The 22,200-nt window shown below is 46.1% G+C and overlaps 1 protein-coding gene across 1 annotated transcript in view; it reads right to left on the reverse strand.

The window, feature by feature from the left end:
* TBX21 (T-box transcription factor 21) overlaps positions 1-13,673 on the reverse strand; it is an 80,467-nt gene extending 66,794 nt beyond the window's left edge. Inside the window, exon 1 of the mRNA XM_053262670.1 lies at positions 13,060-13,673. Coding sequence (XP_053118645.1) covers positions 13,060-13,673 — 614 coding nt within the window. The remainder of the gene's footprint in view (positions 1-13,059) is intronic.
* Positions 13,674-22,200: the final 8,527 nt, after the last annotated feature.

Genomic DNA, 22,200 nt, shown 5'->3' on the forward strand with positions numbered 1-22,200 from the left:
GTTGAACCAAGGAATTTGGGCAGATTATGATGGCCAGCAATCTATTATTTTATTATTATTATTATTATTTATTCTATTTCTATACCGCCTTTCCAAAAATGGCTCAGGGTAGTTTACACAGAGAAATAATAAATAAATAAGATGGATTCCTGTCCTCAAAGGGCTCATAATCTAAAAAGAAACAACAGATAGATACCAGCAACAGTCACTGGAGGTACTATGCTGCAGGTGTATAGGGCCAGTTACTCCCCCGGTGCTAAATAAAGAGAATCACCATGTTAAAAGGTGCCTCTTTGCCAAGTTAGCAGGGGTTAACAAAATCTAGGTGGTTTAAAAAAGGGATTAGACAAATTCAAATATCAAATACCTTGATAACTGTATATTTCCATCAGGACCAGAGGTGGCAAGCCCCTGAACAACAGGTACTAGGGAACACCAATGGGAAATTGTGACTCCCCCTTTCCCCCACTTGTGGGATTCCCAGATGTACCAGGTTGGCCATTGTGTGAAGTGGGATGCTGGACTGGATGGGCCTTTGGCCTGTACCAGCAGGGCTTTTTAAAAAAGTTATTACATTATTAACATCACACAGAAGTGATGCACCTGCTGAAACTCCCCCTTTGAAATGACTATTAAAGAGAAGACATGGGAGCCTGTCCTCCTTGGTATGGCCCAAGCACCTTGCTCTATTGTCAACACAACATTCAAGAAGTGGCTGGCTGGCTGCATTGGCCCTCACCTAGCCACAGGATACTGATGACAAGGCCAGCACATGTAATATGTGCTCTCCAACCCCACTATCATCAGTGGAACGCCCCCAGGAAGACAGAGCCTTGGCTTTATCAGGCACATCACCCACACCTCCAGTTCAGCATCAATAAGCCAGTTTGAAACCATGTAAAACCACACCGCAGACACTGTGGGTGCAGCACATCAGCTTCTTTCCTTTGAGGTGCATTCCTATTTTATGAAGCAATGATAGGCTGCTGAGCAAGGCCATAGCCATAGCGGGGGCTTGGGTGGGCTGACCTCTGTAGGTATTCATTTATGATGGTTGACATGATGAAAACAATGAGGCTGTTCTCATAGGCAGCCTAATCAAGGCCAGGGAAGCCGCCATATCCCACTTTCTGCCCTGGCTTTCAATGGGGGATAAGGGCATGAGTGTGCCCTTTTGCCCAGCTAACTGCTCATGTAACTGCCCAGGCTGCTTGCAACCTGAGCAGTAGGGATGAGCCCGGAACTGTTCCGGAGGCAGAAGGGGTGTTCCCTTAAGGGCAGGGGAGGGTGCACTTACCCCTCCCATCACATTTCCCCCACCGGCGCTTCGTTGTGCCCCTTGGGGCAGCAGCGCTCCTCCTCGCAGTCCCACTGCCCTCATCGGCTGGAAGTGGCCAGGAGTACTGGGTGCGCATGTGCTCATCACATGCGCACACATGCATGCAACGGGTGCATGCGCGCCCAGTACTTCCAGCCACTTCTGGCCAATGAGGGCAACGGGGCAGCAGGGAGGAACACTGCCACTCCAAGGGGCACCGGCAGGGGAAATGCAGCGGGAGGGGTGAGTGCACCCTCCCCCACCCTTAAGGGAACACCCCCGCCGCCTCTGGTAGACGAAATGTTTCGGAGGCCTCTATAATGGCCTCCAAAATGTTTCGGGCTCAAGTCTACTGAGCAGACACAGAGACTGGTGCCTAGAGTACCCATCTCCCGGGGGGGTTCCGTCAATGCATTGTGTTTGTCATGCAGTGCATTGTGGAATACTGGGCACTGTGCAGCTCCTGGGAAAGCCACACATTGGGCAAGCCAGCGATTGTCTGGGGGAAGGTAAGTTCAACACAGCCTTCCACCTGCCTCCGCACGTGTGCCCTCCCCACCTCCAGTTGTGTCAATAGCCTTAATTTCTCTTTTAGTTTCAATGGGACTATCCTGAGTAATTTTCCTCATCCTGTCATCCTGTTTATCCTGCTTTTTAGCCAAGCAACACAAGCCAATTGCTGCTGGGAGGGAGGGGTTCTCAGGAGGGTCTGGGTCATAGCATGAGGGAAAGAGGTCTGTCATTAGGTTCCTCTCTCCTTCTGACAGCTTCAGTTCTTTTATGTATCTATTTTAAAAATATATATATTTATATCCCACTCTTCCCCCAAGAAGCCCAAAGTAGTATACTTGGTTTTGTTTATCCTCACAACTCTGTGAAGTAGGTTCGACTGACTCAAGAGTCACTCAGTGAGTTTCATGGATGAATGGGAATTTGAACTCATGTCTTCCCAGCTCTAGTCCAGCACTCTAACCACGACACCACACTGGCTCTTTTATGACACCTACTGGCTGGGTGGGACCCCCATTCTCAGCTGAAGCTGAACCCAGGTGCAAGGGAGGGGTGCCTTTCTGCAGCTTGCCCTCCTTCCGATGGCCTTAGCAATGACACTTGCTACCTGGCTCCAGGAACCACAGATCCCCGCTTTGAATCTTCACTTTTGGTTTTAAAAAAGGGGAAATATAAAATCAGTATTCTACACAATCACTCTAAGCTAGATGTGTGTGTTGGAGGCACAGTCTATGTGTTAGAATTCAGACTGTGCCAATCAGGTAAAAAGTGGTGTGCGTGTGCGTGTGTGTGTATAGAGGGTTAAGGCAGATAAATGGTAGGGAAGATGGAGGGGGTTAAACTCTTTCCCCACCCTCACTCTCCCCCTTGAAACTGCCTCCCTCGAGCTGCTTTTCTCACAGCAAGGCTCACTTCCAGTTTCAGAGCCCAGCTGGCAGAAAAGTAGCTGGGGGAGGTGACTTCAGGGGGGAAAGTGTTGGTGGCAGAAGGGGCTCCACACACTCCTCCTCCAGCCTGCTCCTTCTCTAGATGAAATGGACCTCTATATCTGTTCAGCAGCCACTCATGCTTTCACACACGCATCTGACAGTTAAACTTTCAAGGAAGAAATCAGCCTAGGCTTGCCAACGATAGCCCAATTCAGACATTAAGCCGTACGAATGTACAAAGGTCTGTGCACTCGTACATGTGTTTATGTGAATGACTGTATTTGTGTTAATCTTAACCTGGATTCAGGCCCTTCAAATGCATGGTACCGATAGGACGTGTACTTTTGTACCTGCCTTCAACATTACATTTATTTATTTTTTAAAATTTATTTTTACATTTTATATCCCGCTCTTCCTCCAAGGAGCCCAGAGCAGTGTACTAGATACTTAGGTTTCTCCTCACAACAAGCCTGTGAAGTAGGTTAGGCCGAGAGAGAAGTGACTGGCCCAGAGTCACCCAGCTAGTATCATGGCTGAATGGGGATTTGAACTTGGGTCTCCCCGGTACTAGTCCAGCACTCTAACCACCACACCACGCTGGCTCTCACATGGGAATGACTGTACCTGGGTACACAGATTATACAAGTGTTGAACATGAATGGCCTGGTGACTGAAGCTATTATATTATTATTATTATTATTATTATTATTAATTATTATTATTATTATTATTTAACACAGTCAGACAGATGATGATGATGATGATGATGATGATGATAATAATAATAATAATAATAATAATAATTCAATTTCTATACCGCCCTTCCAAAAATGGCTTAGGGCAGTTTATACAGAGAAATAATAAATAAATAAAATGGCTCCCTGTCCCCAAAGGGCTCACAATCTAAAAAGAAACATAAGATAGACACCAGCAACAGTCACTGGAGGTACTGTGCTGGGGGTGGATAGGGCCAGTTACTCTCCTCCTGCTAAATAAAGAGAATCACCACGTTAAAAGGTGCCTCTTTGCCAAGTTAGAGGGGGATATTCCTTGAGATCCACCCCCCTCATTATTTTTTGAATGTTTCCCCACAATATCAGGCCTTTAAAATCTCCAGGATTGCTTTCAGAGTCACCTGAAAATTGATGTCAGTTCCTAGAGACTCCAGGCCAGTCTTAAAGGCTTGGCAACTCTAAGTCAACCTGTTCCCATCTTCTAGCATTCTAGGCAATGAGAGCAAAGCTGCTGGGAGAACTAGGACACACCTGGCACTTTTCAAAATAATATCAAAACGTAAATGTTATTAAAATATTTATATTTTTAAATATTTAATATTAATATTCAATTTAAGCAATACAGTCTATTAATCTAAAAGGTTAAATCTGTCAAATAAATTTAAACACTTTAACCATATAAGACAACTTTTGTTTTTAACAGTTTCACTTTCATTTGCAATGCTCCTCTTGCTGTGCTCCAAAGATCCCATTGGCACCCACCCGAAAACTTCTGGCTTAGAACCTTTTGCTTTAAAGTTTTGAAATACTTGGGTTTTATTTTATTTTTGCATCAATACTAATTATTTATTTATAAGATACTTTTGTTGTTTTCTCACCATAGTGGCTTCCAAAGTGCAGTTAAAAACCAAATTAAAAATGGTTTATTACAACTTTTCATGACATTAAGGGCTGAGGAAGAGAATAATTTCAGTTTTGTAGAGTAGCTGGACCAAGCTCTTGCACAGCTCCCACTCATTTCACTGGGGTTTGTGCAGGAGAAGTTTCAAATGGATTATGCTTTCAGATTTTTAAAAGCGTGTGCTCTATACCACAACTGCAGGAAACAACTTATTTTATGGTTGCTCAAAGATTCCTGCATCAGATGTTTAGACATTTAAGGCCAGTTGATGCATACGAGCAGAAACATGTGGTAAAGAGATCTTCCTGGATGGTACCATTTATATCTGTAGGTGAGGAATTTCATGTTTGAATTCTTCCACTTGCAGGTAGGTGGGGGGAACCCTCCATGCACACAGAGAACTAGTACTTCAAGAGGAGAAGGCTAGGCTTAACCTTTCTCTCTGCAAATGTTCTATATGCAGAGAGTGGGAGGAAATTGTTGTTAAATACAATTAAACACACAGTCCTCCTCTCCATTTGCTGCCTAAAGTATTGTCATCTAGGACAGTGTTTCTCAATGTTTTTGGAGTCATGGACTGGTACATTCTTCATGTGCAGTTTCCCAAACCAGCAATTAATAAAGGGGTCACCCCCACTCCAACCCCAACCCCAAGTCCCTCCAAACAATTTCTGGTCGGCAGGGGCCGTTGCCCCCTGAAGCTCTCTGGAGCTCATTTCCAGGCAGCCCTCAATGCTGGATGTTCATTTGAGAAAGCTAAATGAATGTTATCCAGCAGTGAGGGCTGCCTGCCTAGAAATGACTCCGGAGAGCTCGCCTAGGCTCCATGCTTCCCGGGCCCCGGCAATCTATGTGTGATGGACCTGTACCCTCACGGACTGGTACTCAACACCTCGCAGATACCAGCACTGGTCCGTGGACCAGCGCTTGAGAAACACTGATCTAGGAGAAGCGTTTCCATTTGATTCTGTTGAGTATATCAACAGGTTCTTAGATCAGTATCTATATCCCTGCCTACTAATAACGGGAGCACAGCTTGCTCTTCCTGCTTCTTTATTATCTCTGCTACCTATTCCCCTACCCCTGTCCACATTGCTCATGAGGAAATATAAGGCCATATATGGGGGTAGATAAAGTGAACCGACTCATTCTTAAATCTGAAGAGGAATGAGACATGGTGTAATGGAACTGGCCCATTAATGGAAATAATTCAGCAAACCTTAACGGTATCTGGTAATGAAATCCTCACCATTTACCAGTGAGTTTCATTTCTTAAAATGCCCTTGCCCTCCCCAAAATATTAGCTTGAGGAAACCATTGATCAGAAACCAGAAAGTTTCAGAATTGTTATTACTGTTTCACCCCATAATTTAAAGATTGTGAAAAGCAGTGTCTCACTTTTGACAGGCAGGCTTCTGCAACTTTCTGTACACAATAGCTGTCAAACGCAGTGGGCAGATCTTTTGTAATCAGGGCTGTTACTGGATTAAAGAAATCTTATTTGATTAGCTATATGAGCTTTAATTGATTACCCAATAAACGAACTGGTTAAATTAGCATATATTTGCAAATGAATAAAAATAATAGATTTGCATTTTCAAAAGGGGGCATTTGGTTTTTAGGTGATGGATACACTTGTTGAAGTAGGCGCCATCTCAGAAAAGTCATTTTTCTCCTGTGGTAGAGAAGGGGAATACCGCTTGTAAGATGGCACCTACGGTTCACAGTTTTGTGTGAAGGCACTTGTGTGGAAAAGAGTTGTTTTTAAATATGTTCACCAATTAGTTGGAATTACCGGAGCTAGGGCATGGGGGAGGGGGCCCTCAGGACATTTTGCTGCCCGTGGATGAAGGACAATATGCCACTAGGGGCTGTCGTCAGAGCAGGGCAAACAGGGCAACTACCCCAGGCCCCACTCTTTTAACCCCATTAAAATTAACTCGAAGGGGCCCACACAATGGCTGATTTGTTCCAGGCCCTACACCCCACCAGGGCTCTCTAAGGATGCCTGGCATACCTCTTCCCCTCACCCACCCCAGCTTGAGTTAGGAACTCTCCCCAACCTTGCCTGACTTAGTGGAATAGCCCAAGGGTGTTTGTATTCTACTGTATGCCCTTATAGATTTGTATGCCCTTATACAAATCTGTGGTGTGGTCACATACTGCATACAACTTTGGTCACCATATTTTAAGGAGGGTGTTGTAGAACTGGAAAAGGTGCAGAAGAGGACAACCAAGATGATCAGGGGCCTGAAGCACCTTCCTTGTGAGACTAGGTTACAGCATTTGGGGCTCTTTACCTTGGAAAAGAGGTGATTAAGGGGAGACATGATCGAGGTGTATTAAATTATGCATGGAATGCAGAGGGTGGACAGAGAGAAATTTTTCTCCCTCTTGCACAACACTAGAACTAGGGGCCATCCCATGAAATTGAAGGTCGGGAAATTTAGGACCGACAAGAGGAAGTACTTTTTCCTTATGGAAGCCAGCGTGGTGTTGTGGTTAGAGTGCTGGACTAGGACCGGGGAGATGAGTTCAAATCTCTATTCAGCCATGATACTTGCTGGGTGACTCTGGGCCAGTCACTTCTCTCTCAGCCTAACCTACTTCACAGAGTTTTTGTGAGGAGAAACTCAAGTATGTAGTACACCACTCTGGGCTCCTTGGAGGAAGAGCGGGATATAAATGTAAAAATAAATAAATAAATAAATAAATTGCCCATAGAATTCTTTGCTATGGGATGTGGTGATGGCCACCAGCTGGGATGGCTTTAAAAGGGTCTTAGATAAATTCATGGTGGACAGGTCTATCAATGGCTACTAGTCTGGTGGCTGTGGGCCATCTCCAGCGATGCCTCTCAATACCAGTTGCAGGGGAGCAACAGCAGGAGAGAGGGCATGCACATGACTCTTGCCTGTGGGTTCCCCAGAGGCAACTGGTGGGCTACTGTGTGAAACAGAGTGCTAGACTGGATCACCTTGGGCCTGATCCAGCAGGGCTGTTCTTATGTTATGTTCTCACTGCCTCAGCTGTACAGCCTGAGAATGCTGAGCACGCACTCACAGATGGAGGGGGTGACATATTGTCCTTCCTTTACCTCAAAACAGCAAAATGTCTCAGGCCATCCCACACCTCTGGCAGTTCCAATTAGATCCCTGACTTATGTGAATCCTCACGTGCAGTCTGAAATGGTACAACCCAGACACAAATTGACTCTTCGTGAGAATTAGATTGTATGATCCTCATGGCAGAGACCTATCCTTTTCCCTATATGTTACTCCATAAAACACAACGCACACTGATGGCACGATAGTAAAAACAGTAACAAAATAGCTTTTGTTACATTTTGTACATTTCTGTTACATTCTGTATTCAGATGCTACAAAACACATCCTTAAGAACACACATGTGATTTAAAATCCACAGAAGTAATCAGTGATTGAATTATATGGGGGTGAGAGAGCACACCTCCCTATCGTGACAGCCTCCTTAGCTACCATTTTTAGAAGGCTCCAGGGGGCATGATATGGCTACAACTGCGGGGAATCAGGGCATTGGGCTTGTGGATTTAATTAAATGCCCCAATACCTGTTCTCCAATAATTTGAGCCCTAGGCTGAAAGCAATACCTTGGAAAGGATGGTGCCCACATTTGGGACTGAGTCAAGGCTAACAAGTAAAGTAAAGTGTGCCTTCAAGTCGATTTTGACTCTTGGTGCTCACAGAGCCCTGTGGTTTTCTTTTGGTAGAATAGAGGAGGGGTTTACCATTGCCTCTTCCTGCACAGTATAAGATTATGCCTTTCAGCATCTTCCTATATTGCTGCCACCCAATACAGGTGTTTCCCACAGTCTGGGAAACATACCAGCGGGGATTCAAACCGGCAACCTTCTGCTTGTTAGTCAAGCATTTCCCTGCTGTGCCACTTACGGTGACCCAGTACCCTGTGCTAAAACTGAAAATGATACTGTCTTTGAAAAATACAAGTATTATGCTTAGAAGTTTCACCCCAAAGAGTTCCCCTGTTAGGATGTGCCCTTAAAACCAAACTTGCCCTCATTTCTGAGTATTTTAAAGGGACAAATATTGAATTTTTGTGCACATTTTTGCCAGCCTGGATGGAAGGCAGATATATTTTGTACCTCAGGACACCATGTGAAGGAAGAGCCAGCCACCAGTTGGAACAGAGCTAAGCATAAGTTAGATCATGCTAAGGATGTGCTCTAGTGAAGAAAGGATCTGTGTGAGGACCTGAGTGAACATGGCCAAAAGGGAATCTTCCCTTGGCAGGGAGTATGATTTTAAAAGCCTGTTATTCACAAGGCTGAAAGAGGCGGAAAGGATTTTTGGTGTCTGCAACAGCTTGTGTGGCTGTGACCCATATCATATACTGCCCGGGGACCTTGCCTGTCTATGAACCCTGGCATCTGTTCAATTGCCTAATTCTTTCTCTCTTTATGACTGACACAGAACTCAAAGCAAGTGTGTGCAGTACAGAGGAAAAGCTCTTCTATCCTTTCGTCACTTGCACTAAACCAAGAAGCTTGTGGCAGGGGGCAACTCTTCCTCAGGTGGGGTGTGTGTGTATGTGTGTGTTCCTTCCCCTGATCTGCAGACCTGGAGCTTAAGGCTTTCCAGCAGAGGCTGAAAATGCCTCATCACCTTACCAGTATCCACAGCAACTTGAGCAGAAATGAAAGTGCAGTTGGGTGGGGGCAGAAGTGGAAAAAAGAGAAGGAGGTGGTGGTGGTGGTTAATCAAAAAGATTTGCTGACCTGACAGTGAACAGCCTGGAGGAGATAAAGGTTGAGAGGTAAGTGTGTGTGTATGTGTTCAATGCTTAATTTCTAGAAAAAGAGACACTAAGGACCAGGAATATCTGGATACCCCACACTTTGATCTGGAAAGCTTTCTCCCGAATGTCTGATGTGTAGGAACTCTCTGAAGGTACTCAAGAGTGTGAGGGAAATGCACCTGTTCTACACCTGTTCAAGGGCCCCTTTGTCCTGACATCGTATATTGCAAGATGAAGGCCTGACATGAAAAACATGCCAGGGTTAGGCTGTAGCACAAACTAAGTAGGGATATATATAGAGGAGGGGGGGAGGGAGAGAGTATGATCACACACACATTAGTTTTCTTGATATAAAATGCATATACTCTTTCATTTTTTTGTAAAACCATGGCTGCTCATGAGGGCCAAATTGCTTCCCTGTTCTGTCTCCATTCTGAAAAGCCAAACAGCATGTTTACACATGACATTATCATTAGTGTTTTGTATTTCCTGGCTCTATGATGTGACTATAAAATGATTAGGATGAACATTCTGGTTTTAAAACATCTCTCTTGCACTGACAACATTCATAGGCATCCAGTCCACAAACACCACAAGAGAGAGGCTCCTTGGCATTTTTTCATAACAAGTGTGAAAATGCAAAGAGATCACTTAACTAGGATTTCCCTTAAATGGTAGGTTCTAAAATGTCGGGGACCTGGGGACCTGAAGGACTGCCTTCTCCTTTAAGTGTACAATCTGGTTATCATCAGATAGGACCTCCTTTGGCTTATTGAGGGTGTGATCGGCATTGGTAAGAACAAGGCCATTTCAGTGGTGGTGCCAATTCTGTGAGGTCAGGCAGGCTCCTACACTGTATACTTTGGCATCAATCTAAGGCTAAACATTATTTATAAGCAAGCTTTTAATGCTGCCTGACATAAGTACTGTTGTAGTAGTGATGTTCAGCAATATTTATGGATACAGTTCATATTGACTGAGATGTCAAATTCTGGTGGGTGGTTTTTTTTGTTTTTGTTTGTTTTTGTTTTTGCATTTTAATTATTGTAAACCATTTTGGATTTTTTCAGAGAAATGTGGGGTAAAACCTTTCATTCGTAAATAAATTGGATCTGACAACTAGGAAACCATGAGCCAATTCTGGCCAGTCAGATACTTTCTGTCCTTTCCATGCTTCCTTGAAGTTTGAACTGGCCACAAATTACTCTGAGCTTTTTAAAGGAAGGGCAGGATACAAAAGTAACTAATAACTTACTTACAATAAAAGATAATTAGTTACAACAACCACTCTTTTCTTGAGCAGTGAGGCCCATCCTCATGTTTTTATCCCACTTTTCTCCCATCATGGGGCTCTCATATAGTCTCCTGTCCAGGCACTAACCAGACCAAGACCACCTTAGCTTCAGTAAAGTGGTTGTCTCATATGCTCTTAGACCATGCTCTAATTTTCAGATTAAAGTTAAGGCAGGGATGGCAAAAGAGCAGCTTAGCTTGTAGGCCAGCTCCAGTCCCCAGAGTAGTCTTATCTGACCCCTGATGGATTTCCCACATTTTAATCAAGGTTTCTCTTATTAAAATTTTAAGAAGTGTTTCAAGCTTTACGGAATTTTGTACATACCATGTACCATGTACACAGATATTTCTATTTATAATGGCATGCCAGATCAGGTGTTTCTTAACTGAGAGCCAGCGTGGTGTAGTGGTTAGAGTGCTGGACTAGGACAGGGGAGACCCGAGTTCAAAGCCCCATTCAGCCATGAGACTTGCTGGGTGACTCTGGGCCAGTCACTTCTCTCTCAGCCTAACCTACTTCACAGGGTTGTTGTGAGGAGGAACTTAAGTATGTAGTACTTGGGATCCTTGAAGGAAGCTCTGGGATCCTTGAAGGAAGAGTGGGATATAAATGTAATAACAACAACAACAACAACTGGGGAGCCCTTCTCACTAGAAGGCAGCAACCCTATCATGAGGGTGTCACTCTGAGCAGGAAAAACAGGCTTTTGCAAGAGCTCCCCACGGCCCTCCCAACCCACTACCCCTAACTGTTAAGCAGAAAATGGAGAGGCTCCTGCCAATGCAAAAGTTGACCACCTTCTTGCTGAGGGTGTTTTCACAAGTAGCACTAAGAACATTTTTTTAGTTTAGAACATCTGTCATGTAGATGTTGTCAAAGGAGGGCTGTAAACCACTTTTTAAAATATTAGTTGATTACCCACTGGCCTTTATGCCAATTTATTTACATTTAATTACTTAATTTTCATCTCACCAAGACCTCAGTAAAAAGGTGCACTCTGAGATGTTGAAGGAAGCGTAAGAGGACTTGCAATTTAAGAAACAGAAACTGCCACTTGTTAAAAGGAAAAGGGGCCATCTTTAACATTTTCTTTTTTATTCACACCAGAATATGCCAGAACTAAAATAGTTTCAGAACTAACAAGTATGTATTTAACTCTTAGCCAACCAATTAGAATTGGCCTCCAGTTATTAATTGGCTGAAGCTTTTTAAAAAATTCTTGTAAAAAGGACCAAAATAAGAGGAGGACAACTCTGTAAATGGGATTTAACTTGTTGGAATTCAGCGTTAGTCGCTCAATCTACTATTTATGCATTTATTATTAAATTTTTATCCCACCCTCCTTCCAAATAAGAGGACAACACATATTCCCCCACATTTTTTATCCTCACAACACCCCTGTAAAGTAGCTTAGGCTGAGAAAGAGAGTGACTGGCCAAACTTGCAGATTAGAAGTACAGAACGCAGCCTTTTAAATACACACATGTAATGTAGCTTTTATATTCAATTTGGACCAGGGTGAGGAAGGAGATAAAACCCACTTAAAGTGTTGCCTGCAAAAAAAAAAAGAAAAAAGAAAAAAAGTTGCGGATGTGTGTGTGGGGGACTCCAGTATAAAAGAAGCAGTGGAGGTCATTGGACACAAGCATATGCTGAACAGAAGGCCAAATTCTTACCCAGTCAGGATCTGATTTCCTCCTTCCCAATCCCTATGGCACTAGTTAAAAAGAAATGCTCAACACCCCTCCAAAGGTTGCATATGATCAGGGCCTTGATCTAACTGGACTGTTAGTCTACAAAGATGAAGTGGGTATCAATTGGTGCAATATTACCAGATAAAAACCTTCTCTTCTCTGCTTTTCAACCCAGGATCACCAAGGCTCTGCCCCCCCCACCCCCGCACATGCTTTCAATATTATTGCACCTCAGCTCTGGGATGTGGGGAGAGACAATAAGGATCAGGGTTAGGAATATGGGCCAAGCGCCTCTGTCAAACTGCTGTGAAACTGCCGCAGGTCCCCATACATCTGACATCAGCAAGGCAGTGATATTCAGGTGTGAAGCTGGTCAAATGGCAGCAGGCGCTGGCCTGAATCAAGGAACGAACCCATCGCAGTGGCTACTGACGTCTCTGTGCGCCCTAAGCCAGATCTTTCTGCGACTTTTTCAACAGCGCGCTCTACCTTGTGCGCCCTTCCCAGTTTTCTCTGCGCTCTCGTCAAAACCTCAGGACTGAATCTCCCAGCCCGTTCTTGGGCCTGGGAGGAGATGCAGTCTCCAAGAAGATATAACCCGCCCCATCCTTGTTGAAAAAATTCCAGTAGCGGTCGCCTAGCGGGACTCTCAAGTCCTGCTCCCGGTGCATCTGGGAACAATTTCCCGTTTCTTCTCTTTCTTAACCTGGATCCCGCTAACCCACAGCTCTTAACTCGTATCCCCCAGTTATCTCCCAGACCCCGAAGTGCCGAGTCTCATCTAACTTCGGTTTGTCTCCCCTCCGCCGCCAGGCACCCCGCCAACCAACGCTGTGCGCGCCCTGCCTGGAGTCTATTCCAATGCGCGCCCGTGGCCCGGCTCACCTGCCCTGTTTGGTAATGATCATTTCCGTCTGGTGCTTGTGGAACTTGGCCCAGAGAGGATAGTTGTTGAGGACCACCTGGATCTTTCCGGAGACTTGATAGCCTGGAACTGGGTAGAGAGGCCCCCGCGGAAACATGTGCTGAACGGCAGCCGAGTAGCAGCCCTCTCCGCCGGGCGTGCTGGCGTACAGGTCCGCGGTGCTCGGATAGAGCTCGCTGGCTGATACCGAGTAGCCAGGATTCCCTGGAGCGCCCGCCGAAGAGGGGGCAGGAACAGGGGGAGGCGGCTGGGGTCTGTAAGAGGCGCAGTTGTTCACGGCTGGCCCAAAAAACCTGCCCGATGGGGCCGCGTTGCCCACCCCAAAGCCGCCTTGTACCATCTGTCCGCCGTAGGTCAGTCCTAAGTTACAGCTGCCTTCTTGCATGTGGGGCTCGGCGAAGTAGAAGCGCTCCTGATGGACGCCCATTTTCAGCTCGGCGGGGTCTTTGGTCGTCGTTCCCTGGAGGTCTGGCGGCTCCTTGGCGAAACTTTGGCTCTCTGCCCCGTTCAGCATGGTGAGGGCAGCGGCGGTAGGATTGGCGGTTCCTCCGGCGATTGAATCCAAAGCGCCCATTGAAGACAGGCTGAGGGGAGGTGTTCGGAGCTCGAGGGGTGGTGGGGGTGGTAAGCGGGAGGGAGTTGGCAGTCAAGCAAAGGAGGGGTGGGGGAAAGAGCGGGGGTGTGCGGCGTGGGGAGAGAAAAAGTTCGCAGGAGAGGCCGAAGCCCTCACAGGCTCCTCGGGACTGGAAAGGGGGACACCATCAGGGCGCACCCCCTCCCCGAGACCAGCCTGCCCAATTTCAACAGCGATCTGACTGGCCACTTTCCTTACTTCAGTGCGCTACCGAGCTAGGCGCGACTAGTTCACTCTGAAACACGCGGCGCTCTCTCCCCCATCCCTATCGGCAGCAAACCTTGATAGAAGTTTTGCGGTGGCTTAGATTTAGAGATCCAGCGCTGTGGCAGCGAAAGAGTCAAACCCGCGGCGGAGAAATCCGGATTGCTTCCCTGTTTTTCCAAGATTCTGAAGGGTTTTCCCTACACCATTATCTTCTTCGCTACTCTGCCAGCCCATCCTCACTGCCTCCGAAAACTGCACTTTTCGACCTGCCTCCTATTAAAAGAACGGCGTTCCGGCTCTCGTGTCGGCTTCCTCTTCCATTGGCTGGAAGAGTTTTTAAGGCACGCCCCTTTCGCTGTGTTTCCCCCCTTTTCCCTTCAAAGCCAAGGCTCCCTTCTACTGGAAGGAATTAAACCAGGGTTCTCCAAAACTGCCTTCTCCCTACCCCCAGATTAAAGTTGTGCGGGTATCAACTCCTGGCGACCACAGAGCCATGTGGCTTTTCTTTGGTAGCATACAGGAGGCGCAGTATGAGTTGGTGCCTTTCAGCATCTTCCTATATCACTGCTGCCTGATACAGGTGTTGCCCATAGTCTTCGAAACATACCTGCGAGGATTAGATCAGCAACCTCTTGCTCCCTAGGCAAGTTACTTCCCCACTGCCCCACAACTTCATTAATAAATAATAACAAATAACAATAACAACAACTAGCTTAACCCGCGCAGAGCATCTGCACATAGTACTTGATTGCTCCCCTCACCCCCTCCCCGCCACACACCACAGGCCCCTCACCTCAAGAGAGCCACAGGCCCCTCACCTCAAGAGTTCTCTCCATCCAGGGGCGTAGCAAGGTTGGAGTGGGCCCAGAGACAAGATTTTAAAATGCCCCCCCCTCACTAAAGCTCAGCTCATGAAGTAAATAAATCTTAAATGAGGCTGAATAGTGGTAACAAAAAGCATTATATATTATATATGCTATTTGTGTTATATATATATATATATATATATAATATGCCACAATAGAACATCATCCTAAAATTTTTTTTTTCTTAAGGTTTTGTAAATTGTGGACGATGCAAGTCATTTAATGGTACTAGAGAAAGACATGCTGTTCTGGTAGCTCCAGCTCTTAACACCCACATCAATTTCAGAGGATGAATACAACTGAAGGAAGCCCGGGCGGGTACATGGCTGGGGGAGTCAGTCATGTGACTTGCCTCTGGGGACGCCCCGCAAGGCAGTGGGCCCCCAGACAACTGTCTCCTCTTGCCGTATTATAGTTACACCCCTGTCTCCACCCCCAGGAGAGGAGAGCTGGTCTTGTGGTAGAAAGCACAACTTGTTGATTGATTGACTGACTGACTGACTGACTGATTGATTGATTTCTATACCGCCCTTCCAAAAATGGCTCACACAGAGGAATAATAAATAAAAAAATAAGATGGCTTCCTGTCCCCAAAGGGCTCACAATCTAAAAAGAAACGTAAGATAGACACCAGCAACAGTCACTGGAGGTACTGTGCTTGGGGTGGATAGGGCCATTTACTCTCCCCCTGCTAAATAAAGAGAATCACCACATTAAAAGGTGCCTCTTTGCCAAGTTAGCACTGTCCCCTTAGCTAAGCAAGGTCTGCCCTGGTTACATATGAATGAGAGACTAGAAGTGTGAGCACTTTAAGATATTCCCCTCAGGGGATGGAGCGCTCTGGGAAGAGCATCTGAGGTTTCAAGTTCCCTCTCTGGCTTCTCCAAGATAGGAGTGAGAGAGATTCCTGCCTGCAACCCTGGAGAAGCCCTTACCAGTCTGTGTAGACAATACTGAGCTAGATGGACCTATCGTCTGACTCAGTATATGGCACCTTTCTATATTCCTATGTTCCATCCTCACCTGAGCTGCACTCCTGCTCCTCTGCCTCCATCCCATTGCTTCCACCCCACTCATCCCTTCATCCCTCTTGGTTGCTCCTCCACCCCATTGCTTCCTCCCCCTCACCCCTCTTGGTCGTGGCTACAGGGCTGCAGCGTTGCCGGCTTCCACAGCCCCCTAACACCAGAGACCTCCCCACCTTCACTCAAGCCCTGCTCCTGTTCCTCCCCACAAGAGTAGCAGCAGCAGTTGACTGGGCCCTTCCTCACTGCTGCTACCATGGCTGCTTGTTCCCTTCAGAGCGCTGAGGGCCTATGCCTCGCCTGCTTGCCTCCCTCCTCCAACGGCCTCTGTAGCTCCGATCAGCAGGGACAGTTGACCAGACACTTGCTTGCTGCCGCCACTACCACCATGACTATTCGTTCCCCTCAGGCCGCTGACAGGCCCAGGCCCATCCCTTGCCCTTCCTTTCCCTTCTTTTCATCTCCACTTGCTCTTCCCCTCTGTCTTTCTTCTCTTCCCTTCTTTCTTTCTCCCTTTCTCTCTCCCTTCCTGAGTTAACAGATCTTGTTTCCTCATCTAATTTGCACAGTGACAACCTCCTTCTCCTGAAGGGGCTCTTTCCTGCCTCACAACCCCTCTCTTTGCAGACCTCTGCCCACTAACCTTTTATAGATATACTAGCAATTTTCAGCCCGTTAGATTAACGGGCGCTAGTAGACCACCCCCGCCCCCCCGAGTGTGGCCGCCAGCGGGCCCAGTCCTTCCCAGTCCGCCCCGCCACCTTTGGCCTCCCCTTTCTGGCTTCCCCCGCCGCCTCGGCCACACCTATAGCTCCGCCACCGCCTCGCCCGTACTCCCTTGGCGGCGGCCGCTGCCATCAGGGGCCAGTTGGCCCGCCACGGCCGCCGCTGCCTCGCCCGCACTTGTGCCGCCGCCATCGGGGCCAGTCGCCCGCTGCGGCCACCGCCGCCTCACCCACATTCTCAATGTGGCAGCAGCCGCCGCCATCGGGGCCAGTCGCCCCGCCGCGGCCACTGCCACCTCTGGCCGAGGCTGCGGCTCCGCCGCCGCCTCACCAGCACTCTTTTCCCGTTGGCGGCGGTCGCTTCTCCTAGGCCGCCGCTTCTCCTGTTCCAACATGGCCGCCCGTGTCTGGGCGGCCGTGTCTTTTTGGGCAGATCTGGGCATGCGCTGGCCGCACGCCGAAGGCTTTTATGGTATAGGATAGATTTTTTTCTCCTCTACAATCTTCCCACCAGTAACAGCTGCATTCCAACTGACCTTAACCATCACAGGCTCCTCTTCCCTATCTGCATACGGAATTCCCACTGCCCAATCATGATGGTGCTCCTGCTCTGTTATCTCGGATTGGTAAAGCACTGTGTGGGTCTTTCCAGGCACCGTTTGCCACGGACCACCTTAGCCTTTTATATAGATAGATAATAAAAACATAATATTGTATTAGCCAATTAAATGCTAATAACAATAAACAGGAAATCCTGTTTTGCTGCCAAAACAAGCCAAAGAAGAAGGACAAAAACCCCCCAAACTGACAACATCATCCTGTATTGGACTAAGTGGGCCCCAGTCCACCAAAGGGTATATTGTTAGCCCAGGACTCTCTTGTCTTTGCTAGGCCTAGCCTAGTTCTATGGATAAACTACTTCAGACTGCTGTTGGGGGCTCACTTGATTCTGCCATTGCACACACACACCCTGCACATAGAAAACGAGCATATCATTCATTCATTCATCGGGGAGGTAGTTAGGCTAGAACCCTACTCCCTGGCATCCTGCTTTCTATGTGCAGGGAGCTTTTTGAGTCCCTGCCAGCATGGTACAGCTCAGACACAGCTTGACCCCTTTAGGCCAGATTTTCTGTTGGATGCCCACTGTCTCCCATCCTAGCACCCATACCCATTTGGCTGCAACATCCAATACTCCCCGGACATTTGGTTTGGTTTGGGTTTTTCTCTTTCAAGGGAGCCACAGCAGCATTTTGCTATTTTGTTTTTTTAAAAACCAAAATATTATTATTGTGTCATGTTGCTTTTTATATTTATGATTTGTTAAATTGTTTTACTTTTTAGAATAAGGTCAAGGTAAATATAAAAAAATACATTAAATAAAGGGTGCACATGTGTTTGTTGTTTTATTATTTTGCTTTTGCTTTTATTGCGCACATTGTTGTTCACAGCTCTGGAGGTACAAGAATTGAAGGGCAGGCTATACATTTGTAAAATAAATAAATAGGAGCTCCCTACATACAGGGGTGAATCCCCTTCACTTCTATAAGTCAGTAGGTGTTTTGTATGTGCATTGGGAACTCAATATCAAGGTTGGGAACAGCCCTTGAAAACTACCTTCCTTCCACCTTCCCACCACAGATTTTACACTCCAACAATTTAATCCTCACTAAAATGTGATAGCCCACTTCTAGCACCATCAATTACCCCTTATCAGTAACAGATCCAACAATAAGTAAAATCCAACAGTTGAGAGGAGAGCCCCCCTGCCCCCTCCCATCCTGTACACTTGGCACTATTTTTAGGTAAAGTCCATTCAAAAACATGCTCTTCTCAAATCAGATTTCATAAGAGCCACCTGGGTTTGAAATGTGAGCTTAAAGCTCCTTGACAGGGCTCTCTTAAAAAGAGTTCACTGCTTTATTTTGAAGGATATATAGGTGTGCTTTTTTTTTTTTTTAATCAACCCATTTTGGAGATGTATGTGTCTCTCAGACTTTACACAAAGTCAAGCATGAAGTAGAGCTGAAACAATTGCTGGGAGTGCGGAGAAGTGGAGGCAGTGCCTGCCATCCTAACGCAATTTACTCAAGGAAATCCCATTGAAATCAAAAGGACAAGGATGACCCATTGAAATCAAAAGGACAAGAGCTGGTCTTGTGGTAAGGTTAATTAATTTGTGCCCTCAAATTGGTGTTGACTCCAGGGGCGGAGCCACCATTGGGCCAATGGATTCAAAGAACTCGGGCCTCTGACCAATCAGGGGCTGCGAGAGCGGCCCCGACATGCCCCCCGTGTCTGACGACAGACGCAGGGAGGCTAGTTTAGCTCCCGAGCGGGGGCCGCGCGGCCCCTTCGGAAGCTAAACAAAGGCTGGCGCTGCGTTCGCAGCGCCAGCCAGGAATGGCTCTTCCCTGCAAAGGCAGGGGAATGTTGCGAATGCAGCACCAGCCTAAGTAGCTCCTGAAGGGGCCGCGTGGCCCCTTCAAGAGCTAAAAGACTGGCGCTGCCTTTGCAACACAGCCCAGGAGTGGCTCTTCCCTGCAGGGAAGAGCCACTCCTGGGCTGTGCTGCGAAAGCAGCGCCAGCCTTCGTTTAACTGCCGAGGGGGCCGTGTGGCCCCTTCAGCAGTTAAAGAGCAACTGAGTCTCTCTCGGCTGAATGGAGCCTCCAGGCTCCGTTTGGCCAGACCACACCCCCGCGTCTGACGTGGGGGCAGGGTCAGTGGGGCCGCGCGGCAGCTGCACACAGGTCTCCAGCGGTCCCGCTATGCCCCTGGTTGACTCCTGCAACCATGAGCCATGTGGTTTCCTTTGGTAGAATACAGGAGGGGTTTACCTCTTCTCGCACACTGTGAGATGATGCCTTTCAGCACCTTCCTATATCACTGCTACCCAATATAGGTGTTTCCCATAGTCTGGGAAACATACCAGCGAGGATCCGAACCAGCAACCACTTGTTCACTAGACAAGTCATTTCCCCACTGCACCATTAGGTGGCTTGTTTGGTAAAGTGTGCCATTGAGTTGGTGTCGACTCCTCATGTAAATTGAGTCAGGATGTCAGCTAATCTTAAGTAAATTTTCTTAATTTGTATTTTTCTTGTAAACATTCTATGTCTCTGAATCTTTTTCAAGGCTCCCAATTATGGAAACTGGATTGAACGAATTTGGAGGGGAAAAGTGTAAAGTGATTTCAGCAAGCTAATACTTAACATCATTGACAAATGTTTGATTATACATGTCTCCAAGTATAATCACAAGGGCAAAATCAGATGTTTCCCTTCATTCAATACTTTGAATTCTGAAATTGTAAATGTGTGTGAACTTTCCCCTAACTTTAGACAGAGCATCAAACAAATAGCTTTTCTGGTTTGGTTCTGGTTCAGTTGTGTGACTGAAGATACTCCAGTCCAGGTCAACAAAAGCATAGTGACAGAGTGGGCATACCTCTAACCGGTGTGGATCAAGTTAATGGGTCTTTAAAAAAAAACAACCCCAAAACACCTGTCAGCAATTCCTCATAAGTACTATCAAGTATGCATGAAATAAAATAACCAGAGCTACATAACAAATTATTTGCATGCTTTTAATTTGCACTATTACATACTAATATAAATAAATTGCCCTTCACAATTATGCACTTCACTCTTAATACAATAGGGCTTTGCCTTCTCTCCTGCTTGTTAGTCCTTGTAACAGAAGAGAATACAGAAGCTGAGAAGAAACCCAGAGAGTACACATTTCCCGTGGCTTTAGGTCTAGGTACTCATGACATGATTCATTCTGCTTAGTTAGGGCCACTACATTTGGGTTGTATTTTTCTTTAGTGAAACCCTTTTTTTGAACCTGAATTTATTTCAGGGTTTTATTCTAATGCCGATTCAACAGAGACTTTAAAATAGGGTTCAAGGACTGACTGTTCTGGTTCAGAGGGGGAAGGGGTTTTATTTGGTATTGGGGTTAAATTTTGGTTTGACTTCCCCCCTCTAACAGAAACAAGCTTGAAAAACAGTGAATCTAACTCTGTTCACCAGAACTGGTGAAAACATAAAAAAGAACCATTCCTTCAATTAGACATGATCTAATAATTGTATTGCTCACAGCCGTCAAATCTGTGACAAATCAACTACTAAAAACTGGAAAAACAATATTTTTTCTTCACTTAGAGGAGGGTACGCAACAGTATGGTATATTATAACCATGGTCAAGTTATCCATGCAATTAAAAATAACATCCAATCCCAAACATTCTGATAATCTTCTAGAACATGGTTTCACTTCTTACTGCACATAGATGGTGAGAACATTCTGCAAGTGCCCAGTGAAATTCTGCTCATTTTATGCTAAAATACAGTGCTTCCAATGATCCACTTAACAAATATACAACTGTAATTTGAAATGGAGCTATGATTATTTCATTCAAGGTATGTACCTCTCAATTGAGAACTGGATCCATACCGTACTCTCAATTTCTGACTTTCAAAATGTTACATTTTTATTTTGCGACAGTGGTGTTATTGTATAGGGGAAATGAAAAATTCAAAGAAACAAAAAGCATTTTAAAAAGCGACCAAAACAATAACAATAGTGGATTTATCTAACAGTAACCCTGGGCTAGCTTTGCAATCTGTTTCTATTGCACTTTCCCACACACGATTACCAGTACTGGCCTAGCACAGGGCTGACAACAACTCAGGTTTTGCCCAACAATTTTCACAATATGAAGCCATTAAAATCTCCAGGACTGCTTTCAAGAGTCACCTGGAGGTGGATGCCAATCCCTGGGGACACCAGGCCAATCTTGGAGGGTTAAGCAACCCTGCGCTAAATCACAGAGATTTTCAGAAGTGTGTGTTTAAACATATGAGGTGTGGTACAAGTTGCACACTTTGTTGCACAAGCACCAACATGTTTGGGCTAGTGCAACACAAGTCTGAATGCAAGCTCCAGACTTTGTGCAAGTTGGTAGCGCAACAGCCTTCCCCAAGTAAAGCATTATGCAGCCAGTATGATTCACAAACAGCTACATTTAAGTGTAAAGCAGAGGTGTAAAAACAGTCATTTATTTATTATTTTTAAAAGAGATTTCTTTTCAAAGATTGGCTCTCAAAGGTGACATACAATACGACCATAAAGCACTCAGAACTGTTAAAACAAAAACAGCAGTGCAGGTTGCAGCAGAAAATAATCACAAATGCCATAAGTTTTCAGTTAGCACCTGTTGTGACCAGGTTCCCCTCCCTCTAAACAGTTAACTGGAAGTGAACTCTGTCTTGACTGACAGGCTGGTGAACTCCAGGGATCAGCCAATCTGACAGGCTGGTGAACTCCAGGGATCAGCCAATCAGCACACCAGGTGGGTGGGACCTAGAGAGCTGTTGCGAGGTAGAAGGGAGTTATTTGTTAGACAAAGCTAGGCTGGAGGTGCAGAGGAGGACATGTGGCCATGGAGGTTGGCTGTAGGAGAATAACTCTGCAGATCCTTGAAAGACAGGAGGGCAGGAAGCTTGAATTATCATCAGGAGTTTGGTGAGTTCAAGGCAAGGAAGCCTGTGCTTTGGCTTCGGGAAGATTAATTTAGATGAAAGTTTGTTTAGTCAGACTTGGTGTTAGAAACTTATATTTCTTTGTATGTGTGCTCTGC

The sequence above is a fragment of the Hemicordylus capensis genome, chromosome 6, assembly GCF_027244095.1.
Source record: "Hemicordylus capensis ecotype Gifberg chromosome 6, rHemCap1.1.pri, whole genome shotgun sequence".
Lineage (NCBI taxonomy): Eukaryota > Metazoa > Chordata > Lepidosauria > Squamata > Cordylidae > Hemicordylus > Hemicordylus capensis.